The sequence below is a fragment of the Drosophila eugracilis genome, unplaced genomic scaffold, assembly GCF_018153835.1.
Source record: "Drosophila eugracilis isolate 14026-0451.02 unplaced genomic scaffold, ASM1815383v1 contig_1101, whole genome shotgun sequence".
Classification (NCBI taxonomy): domain Eukaryota; kingdom Metazoa; phylum Arthropoda; class Insecta; order Diptera; family Drosophilidae; genus Drosophila; species Drosophila eugracilis.
Window position 1 is genome coordinate 90481 of NW_024571878.1, and position 22252 is coordinate 112732.

The following is a 22252-nucleotide window of genomic DNA, read 5'->3' on the forward strand; positions in this document are numbered from 1 at the left end:
ATGTCCAGCCAGTTAGGGTTAATTAAGTGCTGCGACTCTTTATCGGTTAATCCCGTTAGTTTTCCCATTCGGTGGGCATCCTGTAGCCAGAGTCCTTCGCTGCCAATTATCCGATAGTCCGGCATTTGCATGCATTCATTAAAACGATAACAAATGCATGTGTAATGCCAGCGATGATTGAGTTTGCAATTTTAATTAAATTCCTGCCATTCGAACTGCTGGCACAATGCCGAAGTCATCCTGCCAGCTGTCCGTCCGTCAATCTACGACCTAATTGAATTTGAACACAAAAGCCAGAGCAACTCAGTCAACCAATAAGGCTCCCAGCTCCCAGGACCTGTCATTGTTTGAGGAAGACAATCAATGTCCTCTTCTTTTGCAGGCGGCGATTTGAAATTCCACATTTACAACATGGGCGGCGAGCCCGGGTTCGAACTGGAGCGTGCCCGCTTCTATGCCGCCGAGGTGGCCTGCGGACTGCAGCATCTGCACAAGCAGGGCATCGTCTACCGGGACTGCAAGCCGGAGAACATCCTCCTCGACGATCACGGCCATGTACGCATTTCCGACCTGGGACTAGCCGTCGAGATACCGGAGGGCGAGATGGTGCGCGGCCGGGTGGGCACAGTGGGTAAGTAGTCGTTAAGCTGATTGAACTGTATGCCTGAAGCTAAGCTACTCTATTTCCTTCCTCTGCTATTAGGCTACATGGCCCCCGAGGTCATCGACAACGAGAAGTACGCCTTCTCCCCCGACTGGTTCAGCTTCGGCTGCCTGCTGTACGAGATGATCGAAGGTCAGGCTCCGTTCCGGATGCGCAAGGAGAAGGTCAAGCGCGAGGAGGTGGACAGGCGCGTTAAGGTTGATAGCAATATATATAATATTATACGGATTAAGGCTAATACCGTCTTACCCTCACAGGAGGATCCCGAAAAGTATTCAAGCAAGTTTAATGATGAAGCCAAATCAATGTGCCAACAGCTGTTAGCTAAATCGATAAAGCAGCGCCTGGGCTGCCGCAATGGACGTATGGGCGGGCAGGATGTGATGGCCCACCCGTTTTTCCACTCCACCCAGCTCAATTGGCGTCGCCTGGAGGCTGGCATGCTGGAGCCACCCTTTGTGCCAGACGTGAGTTGACTCATTTGCATACATGGCTTTCTGATATTGGAAATGCCTTTCTGAAACGCCGACTTTAATCGCTTTTCCATCATCCGCAGCCGCACGCTGTTTACGCCAAAGATGTGCTCGATATTGAACAGTTCTCGACGGTTAAGGGCGTCAATATCGACGAATCCGACACGAATTTCTATACGAAATTCAACACGGGCTCCGTGTCCATTTCCTGGCAAAGTGAAATGATGGAGACCGAATGCTTTCGGGAGCTGAATGTGTTCGGTCCCGAAGAGTGTCCCACGCCAGACTTGCAGATCAATGCAACGCCCGAACCAGACAAGGCGGGCTGTTTCCCCTTTCGCCGGAAGGTAAGTCGACTTGTTGGGTTACTCCCAGGCTCTTCTAATCACGGGATTTCTCTCACAGAAGAAGCAGCCGGCACGCACACAGCCCATACCCATTCCCGAGCATCTGTTAACCACTAGTCACAGCGTGTCCTCCACAACGGTCGAGAGCTGATAGCATAGATCAGTCGAGGATGCCTCTAAGCGGACGCCTGACGTAGACGTCGACACATAGCACAAATTGCGCACAGCTAGCCCGGACCGGAGAGGTTCGGCAGAAGCAGAAGCAGAAGCAGAAGAACATCAAAGCACAACCTAATTACAAAACCAAAACCGGAATCGGTTTCTCCCTCAGTTGACGCGCAAGAAGCATTTTTGAAATTGTATTTTTACATCAGATTTTCTAACGAAATTGCAAGCTGATTTCGACACACACATAAAATATAGCATACGAGAATATTTATAAATGTTTCCAAAAGACTCCACACTGAAACAAAACACACATATTAAGCACACTTTCTAGCGTTAATTAATGAGATCGTGGTAGCATGAATACCACTCACTATACCACTTTGAGAGCTAAGGCCGTCAGTTTGTCACAGCACCCAAGAATAATGTTACTTAAGTACGAGCGCTATTTAACTATCTAATCGATCATCTATGACATGTATCACCAGGAGCAGGAAGCAGCCGGATCAGCAGCACTATGTAGACAGCAGAGTAGAGGCTCCGCAGAGCCAGCAGAGTAATGTGTAATTTTTGTAAAGTAGTTCGTGCTCAACGGGACAGGGTTGGAAGATAGATGTTCTAGTTAGCATTTGTAAGTTAAGAAATGACATGAATACTCGAAAACTTGAATGCATTTTTAACAATACTTTACGCATGCTATATTGTAAATGCATAGATACAATACGAACCTAAAACATAAACAAATTGTACATTTTAAATCCTATGATTATTTATACGACTCCTAAGTTTTATTGCCGCACACTTTTGCTAAGCTTTCATACTGTTCTATGACATTTTCTGTTGCCTAAGTTTAAGTTGGCCCGAAGGTTCCCCTAGGAGGACATAATTACTGATATTCGTTTCTTCACGCAATAAAATGAACGGCAAGTTATGCTAACTGCTAACTGCTAACCAATGAAAATTCATTGATATATGGATGTCAGCTAGTGTAAGTTCTGTGTAAACGTAGCGTAGGCCTTTTGTAATTAGCAACAAAGAAAGAAACACAAAAAAGAAAAACATTTGGAGAATTTATTATGTTAATATGGAAATTTGATTACGATCATTAAACTTGTTGGCAGTTGAAAGTGCCAGCTGCAAGTCTTAGTTCCAATTCACTTGATTTAGGCACTACTAGTAAATTTTAAGGCATAGATTGAACAACTACTACCAGCACAACCAAGTCGCATTCAAAGCAGCAAACGCCATCAGCCCGAATCCAACCTAGCACTACAACTACATAAAGTAAACCAAACTGAGCAAGCGCCGAAATATTTATCTCTAGCAATTAAAGGCATATTTATAGAACATCGTAAATACCAGATATACATACATAAATAAATCTATTCTGTAAGCGAAATGATACAAAATACAAACGCAGAGTCAAGAGATGAACATTCAAAAACAATAAACGTATTTAACTACCACGTTGGCTTGCGTTTTCTATTCTTGTAAAATGTGAAAACATATGTAGAAGAGAATGTCGGAATATCGGAAAAGCAATTTCAAATATTTTTTCAAAAGAGTACTCACCGAAGCGCTGTTCTCTCTGCGGTGTCCAGAAGGTATATCATTCCACCTTATGGTCATGTATTCCTGGGATTGCCGAAAGGCGCACAAATTTTTTAAATCCCTGAAAGTATGCCATTGTTTTCTTAGTAAATGCTACTCCAGAAAAGTGTACGGTATTTAATTGTAAAACAATTCACCACAACCACTACAGCTAAGTTAAGAACTAACCAAGATCATATTTTAAACCACAGGGGCTTGCGCCGGCAGTTGAAGATTTTGGTTGTTTGGCGCACGCCTGTGTAATCAAGGAGGCACTCGGCTCCGTTGTTCTCGAAGGATATCTCGCCCAGCTTGTACTCGGGGTTGAGGGCCACTCGCAGGATGTAGCGTCTGTTGACGGGCACCCTGGTAACATCCACCCACTGGCAGTCCAGGACATCGGTGTAGGTATCAGCACAGCCGACAGAAATGCCTGCAAGAATATGGGTTTCGTGTAATCGGTGCAACTTCGAGCTAGCATAAGCTTACCTTGGGTGGTATTGCCGCAGGTGTACTTGGCCCGCACTCCTGCCGTGCAATCCGTGTCCATCAGGCAAAAGGAGGCCTTGTGACCCTGGGCCACCTTCCTATATTTTAAGTCGTAAACATCAAAGGTGGCAAAGACATTCATGCTGTGGTAGTGCCTGTGACATTGGTGCCACACCCAGTCCTTGTAGTTGGCATAAGGACTTACGTCCGCCGTGCCCACATTGGAGGCCTTCACGGAGAACCGTAGCAGAATCCTCGCCGCGTGTGGGTTTGTTCTTCGTATCTCATAGGCGTCGGCGGACACACAGTGTTCCTCCATGGCGCAGGTGAGCCTCGACATGGGCACTGCTTCCAGTCGAGCGGTCTTCTCGATTTCCGCCAGTCCGATCTCCAGGTCAGCAGAATGACTGACACAGGCCACCGTGCTGACATTGTGGTTCCTGGCATTGCAGAGGTTGGGATAGTGGGACTCCCGGATGCATTCGGACAGTCGGCGCTCTGTTCCGCGGCACAGAGTACCCACCATACCCCACGGGTGCTTCCGACTGTCTCCGTGTTCCGTACCCTGGCCTGCCTTTGAAGCATATCCCAAGCCGAGCTGCCGGCACACCACATTCGCCTCCCGCATGCTCCAGGAAGTGCTGCAAATGGTTCCCCAAGTGGCGCCAAAGTCGAAGCTCACCTCCACGCGACCCTCGCGAAGGACTTGAATCCCAGATAGGGTGGTCTTACTGGTGGCCAGTCGAACCATCATGTTTCTGTAGTTGTTCTGCACGTTTAAGCCACTGTTGGCCCAGCTTCGGCTCAGACCCACTGCGAGCAGCAAAAGCAATGCTAACGATGCCATAGCTAATCGAGCACCTTCTGAAGGAGCACTCCCAACTCCCAACCAGTTTTAAAGTCATCGGAAACAATGCCGCAATAGGTTAACAACTGGAGAATGGGGCTACATATGTAGGAGGTATATTGTGCGTTGTGCTTCCCAGCGGATCGACCCACATCTGCTCGGTAGGCGGGAACACATTTGTATACAAAACTCAGCTGGCAAAATGCCTATTCCGAGCGCGCGTGAGTGCTCTTGTTCTTTTTCTTTTTCTGTTTCGCGGTTTTTGTTTTTTGGGTATGGAGTGCATTCGTAAACAACAACTTCTGTGCGCCTGTTACGACTCAAGCAGCTTCGTGATGGCCTCTTTCAGTTCCGCCGGCTTGAACACACCGCGTTCCGTGATGATGCCGGTGATCAGTGATGCAGGTGTCACATCGAAAGCGGGGTTCCAGCAGTTAATGCCCGGCGCAGCAATCCGGTGCTCTCCCACGTGAGTCATTTCTCGGTCGGGCCGCTCCTCGATGATGATGTGATCGCCGCTGGGGATGGCCAGATCGATGGAGGTAAGCGGGGCAGCCACATAAAATGGCACGCCGTGGTGCTTGGCCACCACTGCAATCTGATAGGTGCCAATCTTGTTCGCCGTGTCGCCATTGGAAGCCACCTAGAGAAAAGGAAGTTTTATGTTGATTAAACAACAAAGTGGATAAACCGTAATTGAGATGTCTACTAACCCGATCTGCTCCCACCACAACGGCAGCCACATTCTTGGCGCGTAGGAGGGCAGCCACCATGCTGTCCAGAACCAAAGTGGCAGGGAATTTCTCATGGACCAGTTCATAGGCCGTGAGGCGTGCTCCTTGATTATAAGGCCGGGTCTCTGTGCAGTAAACGTGCTCTAGAATCAGGATGCGGTATCATTAGTAATCCGTAAGCCTGCATATCTGAGTACGGTGCTTACCCAACTTCCCCAACTCGGCCAGCTGGCGAACGACGCCCAAGGCTGTTCCGTATCCGGCGGTAGCCAGTGAACCGGTGTTGCAGTGGGTAAGCACTCGGACGGCACCCGAAGATGCTGCCGGAGCGCCACCAGCTTCCGCCACACGCTGCATAATCGCCTTGGCACCGTGTGCTCCAATCGCCCGATTGTCGGCAATGTCTTTCTCCAACATCGCCTCGGTGGCTTTCAGGAATCTGTAATGGAACTGCGTTGACCTTGGTTCGATTGCTAGTGCGAGTATATTGGTTACCTTTGCTTCATTTCGGAAACGGCGACAGTCTCGTCTTTGTCGAGTTCGTTGGCCAGTGTGATGAGCTCGTCGGCGGCTATTTTCATGTTGACTGCTGTGGGCCTGGCGGAGACGAGGTAGTTAAGCTTGCCCTCGATCTCCTGGCGCAGAGATTTCTTACTTCCAAACTCCTCCGGGTTGATTTCCACGGCGAGGGAGAGGCACCCCACGATGGCAATGGCGGGAGCACCACGAACCTATATGCAATAAGTATAATTATTGAAGAATTCAGCATCCAACATCATTTAGAGGTAATCAAATCAAGTGATACTTGGCTAAAACAGTTTAACTTATAAACTATAAATAGAAATACGACATCGTCACACATTTTCTTGATCGAAACACGAATTTGTTTGCCTTCAAATTAAGATGTAAAAGCCAAACATTTAGTCTTTCAGTTTGTCATGTTGTTGTCATGTCAGAGACGGGGAAATTGCTGCTATATTTTCATTAGGCACGGTTATAGGAACACGAGCGGAGAACAAGAGATTACGCTGGCTATCTTGGCTTATCAGGTGACGGTGCGAAAAGCAGAGTAAATGGTTTACACTGTAAATTTCCAAGGACTGCACGTGATAAGGCGCGTGCTCTTTACCTGAACTATCTGCCACTAATGGGCCATCATCCGGGGGCATTAGCCCAGTAAGAGCCAAACGCCGAGTGACGCGCGAGGAGTAGTTTTATTTTTGGCAAGCGTTTTTAAATTTTTAATTTCAATTACGTTATTTATAGCCGGGCAAGAGACAGACGACAAGCGACAACAGACAAGCGAGCGATCATTGCGCAGATTAAGAAATGTACCAATAAGAATTTTAATGGCATTAAGTGCCATTCCGCGGGGATGGGGGATATTAGCGATCCTGCCACTAGCCAATGGCCACTGGCCACTGGTTAGTGGCCCAGGGTCACGCATTCTTCACCGTCGCTTACCTGCATCTTGTTAATGACCTTCCAGCCATCTTCCACACCGCGGACCACCACGTATTTGGATTGGCCGGGCAAAAGGAGCTGGTCAAGGATCTCCAGGCTGCCCCGTGAGTACTTGATCGACTGCAGGCTCATCTTCCTATGGTTTTGTACTGTAACTGAAAGGAATGCCGTTTCCGATTAACAAATATGAAATAGTTACGAGGCAGGCAGGGACGGACAACCCACACTGTTGGCCACCAATGGAGCACAGCCCTCGAATCGCTGGCAATTTATCAGTTATTAATCGATGGCGATCGCCGGGCTTCGGTTCCGGAGCTTTCAACGCTTTCTGGCGACGATCGGCGAGCAACTGAGAAAGCCTCACGGTTTTGGGCGTCGGAAGAGGTTTCTTGCGACAGAGCGCCGCGAGCGAAAGTGGCGAGAACGGCGCCGGAAAAGCAGACGGTACACAGAGGAAATATGGGGAGACCCCTCAAGGCTTTTCCCCTAACCAACGTTTTAAGATATTTGAGAGTCTATCACAATAAATAAACAATTGGCTCAAGTTATAGGGGTATGAATAAATATAGGCATTGGTAATAATATTACTCTAGTTACATTAGCCAGAAGGAGCCAACAGTAGCCGTTGTTTTCTGCAGTGTACTTGGCAGCGCACGGCAGTGGAGGGGGGAGCCTCGGCCGCTACATCGACTATTAATTCAAGTTGACAACATCGCCTTCACTCTTTTCGTCTGCCGCCGCTTTCGCCCCAATTGATAAACACGTTGGCCCCTGACGTGTTTCTGATCGCTTGTTGACAAGTGTAACTCGGCTAGAGATTAATCGCGCTGCTTATCTGTCGGCCGGCTAGTTATTGGGCAATTTTGAGTGTGCCTTAATTAATGCGACTGCAATTAGTTGGGCCGCACCATGACAGCGACTTTTCCGTTGGTCCTGTGCCAATAAATCGGCAGATGGAATGCGCCGGGAGGGATTGGCTGGGCGGGGGGCAGGTCCATGATCACCATATGTCTTTAAGGCCTTTAAGGAAGCAACTGGTGGTTGCCGTAAGTTAACCTCACCCACCAGATAAACACCCTCAAGAAAGTGGGTTTAGCAATTTCCGGGACTCGGAAATCGGAATTCAGGGCTCACTGTTATCGCATCGGCCACGCGCACGTTTTATTACTTGATTTATTTTTAATTTTTGATTTACGAATGCGATTCCGATAAGTGTGGCCACCTTTTTTTCAACACGAAATGCCCATTCCCATTGGAGAATTTGGTTTGATTCGGAACAGAACATATAAACATTTTGTCGATCTTTCTTCTAAATGTTCACAATAAGTATTAAACTCATTAAACTTATTTAATCACTTTTATAATGTCAAACATTTTCCAGTATTTTTAGTTATTTTGGCACAAGAAACCGCCGCGCAGGGTTTAGCTGCAGCTACCGAACACCAGGTGGCGTGCAACGAGCGGCAAATTCAAATCTAGCAAGCGTTAGTTTTTTGAATATTTGAACTATTTCAGTTAAACATTTTTATAGCCGAGAATCAATCATGGGCAAAGTCAGGGGATCAGCTCTTTACCGCCTGGTGCCTTCGAAAACCCTCTTCATGCTGTGCGACGTGCAGGAAAAGTTCAAACCGGCGATACCGCTGCTGAATTGCCTCATCGAAAACACAGCCAAACTGGTAAGACAGCGAAAAGTGACAGGATAATGGGCGAGTTCTAATGGATTTGCATTCCAGCTGGCAGCCGGCAAGGTCTTCCAAGTGCCACTGCTGGTCACCGAGCAGTATCCCGAGAAGCTGGGCAAGACCGTTTCGGAGTTGAATATTGAACATGCCTGTGCCAATGTTTCAAAGACCAAGTTCTCCATGCTGGTGGAGCCTGTGCGTAAGAGCATGGCTGAAATTTTCGGGGACAAGCCCAAGACGGTGGTCCTATTTGGCCTGGAGGTGAGTGACGGATTGCCTAGGGCATTGGGTTAGTGAAGGTACTCCTCCTTCCCTCCCCTTAGACCCACGTTTGCGTGGAGCAGACGGCCTTTGACCTGGTTAATGAAGATATCGATGTCTGGTTGGTAGCCGACTGCTGTGCTTCGCGTCTCAATCAAGATCGGGACTTGGCTTTGGAGCGCCTGCGTCATATAGGCTGCAACATTTCCACTTCCGAGAGTGTGATATTCAATCTGCTGGGGGACAAGGAACACAAGTCCTTCAAAGAGATTGCTTCTCTAGTGAAAAAGGTATCGGCGGACATGCAGCTTTGGCGGCCCTCAAATAAGTGAACCAGTCGGCTCTTTTCATGTCTTTCATAGAGTAAACTATCCGTTCAGAATATGCAGAGTGTGTTCATGGGGGAATTATGAGAATTATGAGAGAAGGACCCACAGGTAGGGCAGGCTCCCTGTCCTCGTCAACTCATAAACATCTCGGCCAAGTAGACAGCTGAATGGAGCAGCGTTTGGCGCTGCCCCTTTTTGCTTAAGCGGCGCCTTATAAGAACCATCAAGAAACACATCTATGCCCCAGCGATAGAAACGGCAGCAGCTCCTGCTCCTCCTGCACAGCAGTGCTGCCAATTTATGCAATGACTTTAAGTTGGCTCTTGGACCTGGAATTGGCTGGCGGGGCAGTTAAATTTTATGATGCAATCGCGACAATCTCCAGCGCCCATCTAGCCATCTTCCATCGGCGCTGCAGGCAGCCAAGCCAGCGTTCCCGCCATCTAGCCATCCAACCATCCAGCGATCCAACGATCCAGCGATCCTATCCGAACCAAGTGATGGTGACAATGTAGGCAGGCGTCTGATTGACTCATAACAGGCCACGCAAACATCGCGATCTTGATCGCCATTTGCATGCCAAGGAGAGGATCTCCGCCGCCTCCGGCAGCTGGCAATTTATTTGCCCAGGCCCGTGTCTGCATCTCCATCTCCATCTCTGCATCTCTCCAAGCCTCTAAACCTCTAAAGAACTCCAAAGCACAACTGATGACGATGGCATCTTGGCACGCGATAAGTCAACAACTTATCCGAGTTCCTCAGTCAGATCTCTGATCTATCCAATTAGGCATGCCTCTCAGCTGTGGCTTTAATTCCGCCCAGTTCCTAAGCGGGAAAAGTGAATTGGGCTAACGGCATTGTGCGTAAGCCTTTCCCGCCCAGGGAATCCATAAATTTCTGGCCTTGGAACTGGTTTTATATTTTCAGTGCCAACCCAAGACTTGGCATATTAATAAATTTAGTTTTCCTTTTTCTGCCGCACGATGCAGAAAAAAGATGATAAATCTGTGAAATTGCCAGCGCGGTGTGCAAATGAACACGGCTCCATTTCCACTTCCACTTGCATCTCGCAAGACCGATCAGCGATCTGTGATCCTCGGCAACTGTAGATGTTGCTGCTGTGGAGAATCGATGAAAGATTGGGAATTTATGTGCTGGCGGCCGGGCAAGTGGCAACTGTGGACACGCTCATAGATCAAATCGAGCCGGAGAGCAACCAACCAGCAAACCTCTTAAACTGCAGTTTCTTTGGCCAAGCCATAAACAAACAGGAATTGGGCGAAAACCCAATCCCTAAAATTAAGAAATTTATCAAGCAAACGCCGGTCAGCAACTAAAGCTGAGAGTCGAGAGCCCACCGCCTCCTCCGTCACAAGTTAATCCCCGAGGAACCATTTATCCCATTTGAATGGGGCACTAAAACACGGTTGTCCGCTGGTTTGGCTGACTGGATGACTGGATGACTGGAAATTCCTGCAGCTCCGTTGACAAATGTGAGAATCCCAGGCGGCGCCTTCAAAGAACTTCGAGAGCAGCTCACCGACTGCATTGCCTGCAGTGTGTTCACTCAGATTGCATAATTTATGGAGCCGCCTGCCCAAATTAGCCAAAATCTTGCTGCTCCCCCATTAATGAGACATCTAATGAAGGATCGCTTGCATTTCCCACACTTTGTGTCGGGTGTTTCTCATGCCACAATTAGTGCAATCATTTCTTCATGCTAATTATTCGTTTGTTCTTCAAAATACCGCTCTCCCAAAAGGGGCGTGGCACCTGGCGGTCATAGGGAAAATTCTGTTTCGGTTTCCGCCTTCGGTTCGAAGACCCACGTCACCTGTTAACCCACAAAATGCATGTGGCCACTGACCAGCAATTAGCCGAATGAGATATGTATCTCCAGCCGCTAAGTGGCTGCGAGTACGTCTAATTAGCATATGGCCTACAATGTATCTGCATCTGTTTTCAGTTTCTGGGGGTGTTTCTGGGTGTGAGATGCCCAAGGCACACGTATTAATTAGGCCCAGTTATGATTGCCGGTCTGGCTGCTCTGGGAGCAGCGGCGATAATCGTCCGCTAACAAGAAGCCGGGAATCGGGAAATGCGTGTGGAAGAGCGTTTCCCCAATCAGAGACGCGGATGCCTTAAGCCATTACCAACACTCTGATTTTCAATTCCCGCGGATTCGTGATAACTCACTTATTTCGTCTGTTTGTAATTTGGGGCTCCTTTCCCAGAATTCCTACACTTATTGCACAACCGAAATTTTAAAGATGAAATTATTTCTAAGGAACAATTTCCAGAGTTCATGGTAGCTTAACCTAACGGGAGTTGTATAGTGTCAATGATCACAGAATGATAATTAAGAATTAATATCGTATTCAGATAGGCTTATCTTTCTTAGGTTCTTAAGTTTAATAGCGGTTATGATTCTGTGTTCGGATTTTAGCTCTAGCTCGGTCAAAACAAGTCGTACAGCCAAAAGAACAACTGTTTTGTGCCGCTAGCGACCACCACTTACCACCCCTATCACTCGATTTTCGATTTTGGGAAAAACAATTTTCGGCTAAATTTCGCATTTTTGATAAGGGGTACCATCATCAAAATTTTCGAAAAATGGCCGGAAATGAAGTTTTCCAGATTTGAATGAAACTCAATTGGGAATCATAGCAATCAAATTACAAGCCCTACGAGGTATTACTTTCCATATTTGGACCATTTTTGGCTGATTTTTTTTGCGCCCAAAGTCAAGTATACGTCGTTAGACAGCAGAGAGCCAGGTTTTGTTGCCGTTTGTTAGCTCTAATTTTGTCGCACGGCTAAAACGGTGACTGTTTTTTGCAGCTTACAACCAAAACTTTAAGCCCCTATACTTGCTTTAATCATTACTGTTCTGATTTTTTGGTGCGAGCTCTGATTTAATGGCTGAAAAATCAGGAAGCCTATTTTTAACAGAAATTTGCAATAGTGTGTTCGGTTTTTAGCTCTAGCTCGGTCAAAACAAGTCGTACAGCCAAAAGAACAACTGTTTTGTGCTGCTAGCGACCACCACTTACCACCCCTATCACTCGATTTTCGATTTTGGGAAAAACAATTTTCGGCTAAATTTCGCATTTTTGATAAGGGGTACCATCATCAAAATTTTCGAAAAATGGCCGAAAATGAAGTTTTCCAGATTTTAATGAAACTCGATTGGGAATCAAAGCAATCAAATTACAAGCCCTACGAGCTATTACAATCCATATTCTGACCATTTTTAGCTGTGCTATGGCTAAAAATCTGATTTTTTTTGCGCCCAACGTGAAGTATACGTCGTTCGACAGCAGAGAGCCAGGTTTTGTTGCCGTTTGTCAGCTCTAATTTTGTCGCACGGCTAAAACGGTGACTGTTTTATGCAGCAAACAACCAAAACTTTAAGCCCCTATACTTGCTTTAATCATTACTGTTCTGATTTTTAAGTGCGAGCTCTGATTTAATGGCTGAAAAATCAGGAAGCCTATTTTTAACAGAAATTTGCAATAGTGTGTTCGGTTTTTAGCTCTAGCTCGGTCAAAACAAGTCGTACAGCCAAAAGAACAACTGTTTTGTGCTGCTAGCGACCACCACTTACCACCCCTATCACTCGATTTTCGATTTTGGGAAAAACAATTTTCGGCTAAATTTCGCATTTTTGATAAGGGGTACCATCATCAAAATTTTCGAAAAATGGCCGAAAATGAAGTTTTCCAGATTTTAATGAAACTCGATTGGGAATCAAAGCAATCAAATTACAAGCCCTACGAGCTATTACAATCCATATTCTGACCATTTTTGGCTGTGCTATGGCTAAAAAACTGATTTTTTTTGCGCCCAACGTCAAGTATACGTCGTTCGACAGCAGAGAGCCAGGTTTTGTTGCCGTTTGTTAGCTCTAATTTTGTCGCACGGCTAAAACGGTGACTGTTTTTTGCAGCTTACAACCAAAACTTTAAGCCCCTATACTTGCTTTAATCATTACTGTTCTGATTTTTTGGTGCGAGCTCTGATTTAATGGCTGAAAAATCAGGAAGCCTATTTTTAACAGAAATTTGCAATAGTGTGTTCGGTTTTTAGCTCTAGCTCGGTCAAAACAAGTCGTACAGCCAAAAGAACAACTGTTTTGTGCTGCTAGCGACCACCACTTACCACCCCTATCACTCGATTTTCGATTTTGGGAAAAACAATTTTCGGCTAAATTTCGCATTTTTGATAAGGGGTACCATCATCAAAATTTTCGAAAAATGGCCGAAAATGAAGTTTTCCAGATTTTAATGAAACTCGATTGGGAATCAAAGCAATCAAATTACAAGCCCTACGAGCTATTACAATCCATATTCTGACCATTTTTGGCTGTGCTATGGCTAAAAAACTGATTTTTTTTGCGCCCAACGTCAAGTATACGTCGTTCGACAGCAGAGAGCCAGGTTTTGTTGCCGTTTGTTAGCTCTAATTTTGTCGCACGGCTAAAACGGTGACTGTTTTTTGCAGCTTACAACCAAAACTTTAAGCCCCTATACTTGCTTTAATCATTACTGTTCTGATTTTTTGGTGCGAGCTCTGATTTAATGGCTGAAAAATCAGGAAGCCTATTTTTAACAGAAATTTGCAATAGTGTGTTCGGTTTTTAGCTCTAGCTCGGTCAAAACAAGTCGTACAGCCAAAAGAACAACTGTTTTGTGCTGCTAGCGACCACCACTTACCACCCCTATCACTCGATTTTCGATTTTGGGAAAAACAATTTTCGGCTAAATTTCGCATTTTTGATAAGGGGTACCATCATCAAAATTTTCGAAAAATGGCCGAAAATGAAGTTTTCCAGATTTTAATGAAACTCGATTGGGAATCAAAGCAATCAAATTACAAGCCCTACGAGCTATTACAATCCATATTCTGACCATTTTTGGCTGTGCTATGGCTAAAAAACTGATTTTTTTTGCGCCCAACGTCAAGTATACGTCGTTCGACAGCAGAGAGCCAGGTTTTGTTGCCGTTTGTTAGCTCTAATTTTGTCGCACGGCTAAAACGGTGACTGTTTTTTGCAGCTTACAACCAAAACTTTAAGCCCCTATACTTGCTTTAATCATTACTGTTCTGATTTTTTGGTGCGAGCTCTGATTTAATGGCTGAAAAATCAGGAAGCCTATTTTTAACAGAAATTTGCAATAGTGTGTTCGGTTTTTAGCTCTAGCTCGGTCAAAACAAGTCGTACAGCCAAAAGAACAACTGTTTTGTGCTGCTAGCGACCACCACTTACCACCCCTATCACTCGATTTTCGATTTTGGGAAAAACAATTTTCGGCTAAATTTCGCATTTTTGATAAGGGGTACCATCATCAAAATTTTCGAAAAATGGCCGAAAATGAAGTTTTCCAGATTTTAATGAAACTCGATTGGGAATCAAAGCAATCAAATTACAAGCCCTACGAGCTATTACAATCCATATTCTGACCATTTTTGGCTGTGCTATGGCTAAAAATCTGATTTTTTTGCGCCCAACGTCAAGTATACGTCGTTCGACAGCAGAGAGCCAGGTTTTGTTGCCGTTTGTCAGCTCTAATTTTGTCGCACGGCTAAAACGGTGACTGTTTTATGCAGCAAACAACCAAAACTTTAAGCCCCTATACTTGCTTTAATCATTACTGTTCTGATTTTTAAGTGCGAGCTCTGATTTAATGGCTGAAAAATCAGGAAGCCTATTTTTAACAGAAATTTGCAATAGTGTGTTCGGTTTTTAGCTCTAGCTCGGTCAAAACAAGTCGTACAGCCAAAAGAACAACTGTTTTGTGCTGCTAGCGACCACCACTTACCACCCCTATCACTCGATTTTCGATTTTGGGAAAAACAATTTTCGGCTAAATTTCGCATTTTTGATAAGGGGTACCATCATCAAAATTTTCGAAAAATGGCCGAAAATGAAGTTTTCCAGATTTTAATGAAACTCGATTGGGAATCAAAGCAATCAAATTACAAGCCCTACGAGCTATTACAATCCATATTCTGACCATTTTTGGCTGTGCTATGGCTAAAAATCTGATTTTTTTTGCGCCCAACGTCAAGTATACGTCGTTCGACAGCAGAGAGCCAGGTTTTGTTGCCGTTTGTCAGCTCTAATTTTGTCGCACGGCTAAAACGGTGACTGTTTTATGCAGCAAACAACCAAAACTTTAAGCCCCTATACTTGCTTTAATCATTACTGTTCTGATTTTTTGGTGCGAGCTCTGATTTAATGGCTGAAAAATCAGGAAGCCTATTTTTAACAGAAATTTGCAATAGTGTGTTCGGTTTTTAGCTCTAGCTCGGTCAAAACAAGTCGTACAGCCAAAAGAACAACTGTTTTGTGCTGCTAGCGACCACCACTTACCACCCCTATCACTCGATTTTCGATTTTGGGAAAAACAATTTTCGGCTAAATTTCGCATTTTTGATAAGGTACCATCATCAAAATTTTCGAAAAATGGCCGAAAATGAAGTTTTCCAGATTTTAATGAAATGATTGGGAATCAAAGCAATCAAATTACAAGCCCTACGAGCTATTACAATCCATATTCTGACCATTTTTGGCTGTGCTATGGCTAAAAAACTGATTTTTTTTGCGCCCAACGTCAAGTATACGTCGTTCGACAGCAGAGAGCCAGGTTTTGTTGCCGTTTGTTAGCTCTAATTTTGTCGCACGGCTAAAACGGTGACTGTTTTTTGCAGCTTACAACCAAAACTTTAAGCCCCTATACTTGCTTTAATCATTACTGTTCTGATTTTTTGGTGCGAGCTCTGATTTAATGGCTGAAAAATCAGGAAGCCTATTTTTAACAGAAATTTGCAATAGTGTGTTCGGTTTTTAGCTCTAGCTCGGTCAAAACAAGTCGTACAGCCAAAAGAACAACTGTTTTGTGCTGCTAGCGACCACCACTTACCACCCCTATCACTCGATTTTCGATTTTGGGAAAAACAATTTTCGGCTAAATTTCGCATTTTTGATAAGGGGTACCATCATCAAAATTTTCGAAAAATGGCCGAAAATGAAGTTTTCCAGATTTTAATGAAACTCGATTGGGAATCAAAGCAATCAAATTACAAGCCCTACGAGCTATTACAATCCATATTCTGACCATTTTTGGCTGTGCTATGGCTAAAAATCTTTTTTTTTTTTGCGCCCAACGTCAAGTATACGTCGTTCGACAGCAGAGAGCCAGGTTTTGTTGCCGTTTGTCAGCTCTAATTTTGTCGCACGGCTAAAACGGTGACTGTTTTATGCAGCAAACAACCAAAACTTTAAGCCCCTATACTTGCTTTAATCATTACTGTTCTGATTTTTTGGTGCGAGCTCTGATTTAATGGCTGAAAAATCAGGAAGCCTATTTTTAACAGAAATTTGCAATAGTGTGATTCGGTTTTTAGCTCTAGCTCGGTCAAAACAAGTCGTACAGCCAAAAGAACAACTGTTTTGTGCTGCTAGCGACCACCACTTACCACCCCCTATCACTCGATTTTCGATTTTGGGAAAAACAATTTTCGGCTAAATTTCGCATTTTTGATAAGGGGTACCATCATCAAAATTTTCGAAAAATGGCCGAAAATGAAGTTTTCCAGATTTTAATGAAACTCGATTGGGAATCAAAGCAATCAAATTACAAGCCCTACGAGCTATTACAATCCATATTCTGACCATTTTTGGCTGTGCTATGGCTAAAAAACTGATTTTTTTGCGCCCAACGTCAAGTATACGTCGTTCGACAGCAGAGAGCCAGGTTTTGTTGCCGTTTGTTAGCTCTAATTTTGTCGCACGGCTAAAACGGTGACTGTTTTTTGCAGCTTACAACCAAAACTTTAAGCCCCTATACTTGCTTTAATCATTACTGTTCTGATTTTTTGGTGCGAGCTCTGATTTAATGGCTGAAAAATCAGGAAGCCTATTTTTAACAGAAATTTGCAATAGTGTGATCCGCTTCTTAGCTCTAGCTCGGCCAAAACAAGACGCACAGCCAAAAGAACAACTGTTTTGTGCCGCTAGCGACCACCACTTACCACCCCTATCACTCGATTTTCGATTTTGGGAAAAACAATTTTCGGCTAAATTTCGCATTTTTGATAAGGGGTACCATCATCAAAATTTTCGAAAAATGGCCGAAAATGAAGTTTTCCAGATTTTAATGAAACTCGATTGGGAATCAAAGCAATCAAATTACAAGCCCTACGAGCTATTACAATCCATATTCTGACCATTTTTGGCTGTGCTATGGCTAAAAAACTGATTTTTTTTGCGCCCAACGTCAAGTATACGTCGTTCGACAGCAGAGAGCCAGGTTTTGTTGCCGTTTGTTAGCTCTAATTTTGTCGCACGGCTAAAACGGTGACTGTTTTTTGCAGCTTACAACCAAAACTTTAAGCCCCTATACTTGCTTTAATCATTACTGTTCTGATTTTTTGGTGCGAGCTCTGATTTAATGGCTGAAAAATCAGGAAGCCTATTTTTAACAGAAATTTGCAATAGTGTGATCCGCTTCTTAGCTCTAGCTCGGCCAAAACAAGACGCACAGCCAAAAGAACAACTGTTTTGTGCCGCTAGCGACCACCACTTACCACCCCTATCACTCGATTTTCGATTTTGGGAAAAACAATTTTCGGCTAAATTTCGCATTTTTGATAAGGGGTACCATCATCAAAATTTTCGAAAAATGGCCGAAAATGAAGTTTTCCAGATTTTAATGAAACTCGATTGGGAATCAAAGCAATCAAATTACAAGCCCTACGAGCTATTACAATCCATATTCTGACCATTTTTGGCTGTGCTATGGCTAAAAAACTGATTTTTTTTGCGCCCAACGTCAAGTATACGTCGTTCGACAGCAGAGAGCCAGGTTTTGTTGCCGTTTGTTAGCTCTAATTTTGTCGCACGGCTAAAACGGTGACTGTTTTTTGCAGCTTACAACCAAAACTTTAAGCCCCTATACTTGCTTTAATCATTACTGTTCTGATTTTTGGTGCGAGCTCTGATTTAATGGCTGAAAAATCAGGAAGCCTATTTTTAACAGAAATTTGCAATAGTGTGTTCGGTTTTTAGCTCTAGCTCGGTCAAAACAAGTCGTACAGCCAAAAGAACAACTGTTTTGTGCTGCTAGCGACCACCACTTACCACCCCTATCACTCGATTTTCGATTTTGGGAAAAACAATTTTCGGCTAAATTTCGCATTTTTGATAAGGGGTACCATCATCAAAATTTTCGAAAAATGGCCGAAAATGAAGTTTTCCAGATTTTAATGAAACTCGATTGGGAATCAAAGCAATCAAATTACAAGCCCTACGAGCTATTACAATCCATATTCTGACCATTTTTGGCTGTGCTATGGCTAAAACTCTGATTTTTTTTGCGCCCAACGTCAAGTATACGTCGTTCGACAGCAGAGAGCCAGGTTTTGTTGCCGATTGTTAGCTCTAATTTTGTCGCACGGCTAAAACGGTGACTGTTTTTTGCAGCTTACAACCAAAACTTTAAGCCCCTATACTTGCTTTAATCATTACTGTTCTGATTTTTTGGTGCGAGCTCTGATTTAATGGCTGAAAAATCAGGAAGCCTATTTTTAACAGAAATTTGCAATAGTGTGTTCGGTTTTTAGCTCTAGCTCGGTCAAAACAAGTCGTACAGCCAAAAGAACAACTGTTTTGTGCTGCTAGCGACCACCACTTACCACCCCTATCACTCGATTTTCGATTTTGGGAAAAACAATTTTCGGCTAAATTTCGCATTTCATCAAAATTTTCGAAAAATGGCCGAAAATGAAGTTTTCCAGATTTTAATGAAACTCGATTGGGAATCAAAGCAATCAAATTACAAGCCCTACGAGCTATTACAATCCATATTCTGACCATTTTTGGCTGTGCTATGGCTAAAAAACTGATTTTTTTGCGCCCAACGTCAAGTATACGTCGTTCGACAGCAGAGAGCCAGGTTTTGTTGCCGTTTGTTAGCTCTAATTTTGTCGCACGGCTAAAACGGTGACTGTTTTATGCAGCAAACAACCAAAACTTTAAGCCCCTATACTTGCTTTAATCATTACTGTTCTGATTTTTAAGTGCGAGCTCCGATTTAATGGGTGAAAAATCAGGAAGCCTATTTTGAACAGAAATTTGAAATTGTGTGTGTTCGGTTTTTAGCTCTAGCTCGGTCAAAACAAGTCGTACAGCCAAAAGAACAACTGTTTTGTGCCGCTAGCGACCACCACTTACCACCCCTATCACTCGACTTTCGATTTTGGGAAAATCAATTTTCGGCTAAATTTCGCATTTTTGATAAGGGGTACCATCATCAAAATTTTCGAAAAATGGCCGAAAATGAAGTTTTCCAGATTTGAATGAAACTCAATTGGGAATCAAAGCAATCAAATTACAAGCCCTACGAGCTATTACATTCCATATTCTGACCATTTTTTATGGCTAAAATTTTTTTTTGCGCCCAAAGTCAAGTATACGTCGTTCGACAGCAGAGAGCCAGGCTTTGTTGCCGTTTGTTAGCTCTAATTTTTGTCAAACAAGCAGGTAAAACGGTGACTGTTTTTTGCAGCTTACAACCAAAACTTTAAGCCCCTATACTTGCTTTTGTCATTACTGTTCTGATTTTTTAGTGCGAGCTCTGATTTAATGGCTGAAAAATCAGGAAGCCTATTTTTAACAGAAATTTGAAATTGTGTGTTCGGTTTTTAGCTCTAGCTCGGTCAAAACAAGTCGTACAGCCAAAAGAACAACTGTTTTGTGCCGCTAGCGACCACCACTTACCACCCCTATCACTCGACTTTCGATTTTGGGAAAATCAATTTTCGGCTAAATTTCGCATTTTTGATAAGGGGTACCATCATCAAAATTTTCGAAAAATGGCCGAAAATGAAGTTTTCCAGATTTGAATGAAACTCAATTGGGAATCATAGCAATCAAATTACAAGCCCTACGAGGTATGACTTTCATTATTGCGACCATTCTTTGATTGTTTTTTTTTCGCCCAAAGTCAAGTATACGTTGTTTGACAGCAGAGAGACAGGCTTTGTTGCCGTTTGTTAGCTCTAACTTTGTCAAAACAAGACGCAAAGGTAAACCAGTGACTGTTTTTTTCAGCTACCAACCAAAACTTTAAGCCCCTACACTTGCTTTTGTCATTACTGTTCTGATTTTTTAGTGCGAGCTCTGATTTAATGGCTGAAAAATCAGGAAGCCTATTTTGAACAGAAATTTGAAATTGTGTGTGTTCGGTTTTTAGCTCTAGCTCGGTCAAAACAAGTCGTAAAGCCAAAAAGAACAACTGTTTTGTGCCGCTAACGACCACCACTTACCACCCTATCACTCGATTTTCGATTTTGGGAAAATCAATTTTCGGCTAAATTTCGCATTTTTTGATAAAGGGGTACCATCATCAAAATTTTCGAAAAATGGCCGAAAATGAAGTTTTCAGATTTGAATGAAACTCAATTGGGAATCATAGCAATCAAATTACAAGCCCTACGAGGTATGACTTTCAATATTGCGACCATTTTTGGCTGATTTTTTTTTGCGGCCAAAGTCAAGTATACGTCGTTTGACAGCAGAGAGCCAGGCTTTGTTGCCGTTTGTTAGCTCTAACTTTGTCAAAACAAGACGCTTAGGTAAACCGGTGACTGTTTTTTGCAGCTAACAACCAAAACTTTAAGCCCCTATACTTGCTTTTGTCATTACTGTTCTGATTTTTTAGTGCTAGCTCTGATTTAATGGCTGAAAAATCAGGAAGCCTATTTTGAACAGAAATTTGAAATTGTGTGTTCGGTTTTTAGCTCTAGCTCGGTCAAAACAAGTCGTAAAGCCAAAAGAACAACTGTTTTGTGCCGCTAACGACAACCACTTACCACCCCTATCACTCGATTTTCGATTTTGGGAAAATCAATTTTTGCTAAATTTGCATTTTTGATAAAGGGGTACCATCATCAAAATTTTCCAAAAATGGCCGAAAATGAAGTTTTCCAGATTTGTATGAAACTCAATTGGGAATCATAGCAATCAAATTACAAACCCCTACGAGGTATGACTTTCATTATTGCGACCATTCTTTGATTGTTTTTTTTCGCCCAAAGTCAAGTATACGTTGTTTGACAGCAGAGAGACAGGCTTTGTTGCCGTTTGTTAGCTCTAACTTTGTCAAAACAAGACGGAAAGGTAAACCAGTGACTGTTTTTTTCAGCTACCAACCAAAACTTTAAGCCCCTACACTTGCTTTTGTCATTACTGTTCTGATTTTTTAGTGCGAGCTCTGATTTAATGGCTGAAAAATCAGGAAGCCTATTTTGAACAGAAATTTGAAATTGTGTGTTCGGTTTTTAGCTCTAGCTCGGTCAAAACAAGTCGTAAAGCCAAAAGAACAACTGTTTTGTGCCGCTAACGACAACCACTTACCACCCCTATCACTCGATTTTCGATTTTGGGAAAATCAATTTTCGGCTAAATTTCGCATTTTTGATAAGGGGTACCATCATCAAAATTTTCCAAAAATGGCCGAAAATGAAGTTTTTCAGATTTGAATGAAAATCAATTGGGAATCATAAGCAATCAAATTACAAGCCCTACGAGGTATGACTTTCATTATTGCGACCATTTTTTATTGATTTTTTTTCGGCCAAAGTCAAGTATACGTCGTTTGACAGCAGAGAGACAGGCTTTGTTGCCGTTTGTTAGCTCTAACTTTGTCAAAACAAGACGCAAAGGTAAACCAGTGACTGTTTTTTTCAGCTACCAACCAAAACTTTAAGCCCCTATACTTGCTTTTGTCATTACTGTTCTGATTTTTTAGTGTAGCTCTGATTTAATGGCTGAAAAAATCAGGAAGCCTATTTTTGAACAGAAATTTGAAATTGTGTGTTCGGTTTTTAGCTCTAGCTTGGTCAAAACAAGTCTTAAAGCCAAAAGAACAACTGTTTTGTGCCGCTAACGACAACCACTTACCACCCCTATCACTCGATTTTCGATTTTGGGAAAATCAATTTTCGGCTAAATTTCGCATTTTTGATAAGGGTACCATCATCAAAATTTTCAAAAAAATGGCCGAAAATTAAGTTTTCAGATTTGAATGAAACTCAATTGGGAATCATAGCAATCAAATTACCTAGCCCTACGAGGTATGACTTTCATTATTGCGACCATTTTTGGCTGATTTTTTTGCGGCCAAAATCAAGTATACGT

At 43.4% G+C, this 22252-nt stretch overlaps 4 protein-coding genes across 9 annotated transcripts in view; 2 read left to right on the forward strand and 2 right to left on the reverse strand.

Annotated features, from left to right (window-relative positions):
* The window catches only part of LOC108105207 (G protein-coupled receptor kinase 2), a 48338-nt gene extending 45224 nt beyond the window's left edge, over positions 1 to 3114 (forward strand). For both annotated transcript variants that reach the window (XM_017211658.2, XM_017211659.2), the window contains 5 exons: positions 383 to 631; positions 704 to 861; positions 922 to 1131; positions 1221 to 1484; positions 1543 to 3114. In XM_017211658.2, coding sequence (XP_017067147.1) covers positions 383 to 631; positions 704 to 861; positions 922 to 1131; positions 1221 to 1484; positions 1543 to 1635 — 974 coding nt within the window. In that variant the 3' untranslated portion in view covers positions 1636 to 3114. The remainder of the gene's footprint in view (positions 1 to 382; positions 632 to 703; positions 862 to 921; positions 1132 to 1220; positions 1485 to 1542) is intronic.
* A 319-nt stretch (positions 3115 to 3433) lies between these two features.
* LOC108105216 (lysyl oxidase homolog 2A) lies at positions 3434 to 4586 on the reverse strand. The gene is made up of 2 exons (XM_017211679.1): positions 3729 to 4586; positions 3434 to 3672 (listed from the first exon to the last, which is right to left on the reverse strand). Exons 1-2 carry the CDS (start codon positions 4573 to 4575, stop codon positions 3434 to 3436), a joined length of 1086 nt encoding a protein of 361 aa, XP_017067168.1. The 5' UTR covers positions 4576 to 4586.
* An 83-nt stretch (positions 4587 to 4669) lies between these two features.
* Positions 4670 to 7999, reverse strand: LOC108105215 (methylthioribose-1-phosphate isomerase). 5 transcript variants are annotated; one of them, XM_017211678.2, is made up of 6 exons: positions 7839 to 7999; positions 6774 to 6922; positions 5805 to 6040; positions 5516 to 5748; positions 5289 to 5452; positions 4670 to 5218 (listed from the first exon to the last, which is right to left on the reverse strand). In XM_017211678.2, exons 2-6 carry the CDS (start codon positions 6903 to 6905, stop codon positions 4889 to 4891), a joined length of 1095 nt encoding a protein of 364 aa, XP_017067167.1. In that variant the 5' UTR covers positions 6906 to 6922; positions 7839 to 7999; the 3' UTR covers positions 4670 to 4888. The 5 variants fall into 5 exon arrangements, with proteins under 5 accessions (XP_017067167.1, XP_017067163.1, XP_017067165.1 ...); XM_017211674.2 differs by having other exon boundaries at positions 6774 to 6928; XM_017211676.2 differs by having other exon boundaries at positions 6774 to 6928; positions 7835 to 7999.
* Positions 8000 to 8282: 283 nt separating this feature from the next.
* Positions 8283 to 9101, forward strand: LOC108105206 (isochorismatase domain-containing protein 1). Its single transcript, XM_017211657.2, has 3 exons — positions 8283 to 8452; positions 8510 to 8719; positions 8782 to 9101. Exons 1-3 carry the CDS (start codon positions 8318 to 8320, stop codon positions 9049 to 9051), a joined length of 615 nt encoding a protein of 204 aa, XP_017067146.1. The 5' UTR covers positions 8283 to 8317; the 3' UTR covers positions 9052 to 9101.
* Positions 9102 to 22252: the final 13151 nt, after the last annotated feature.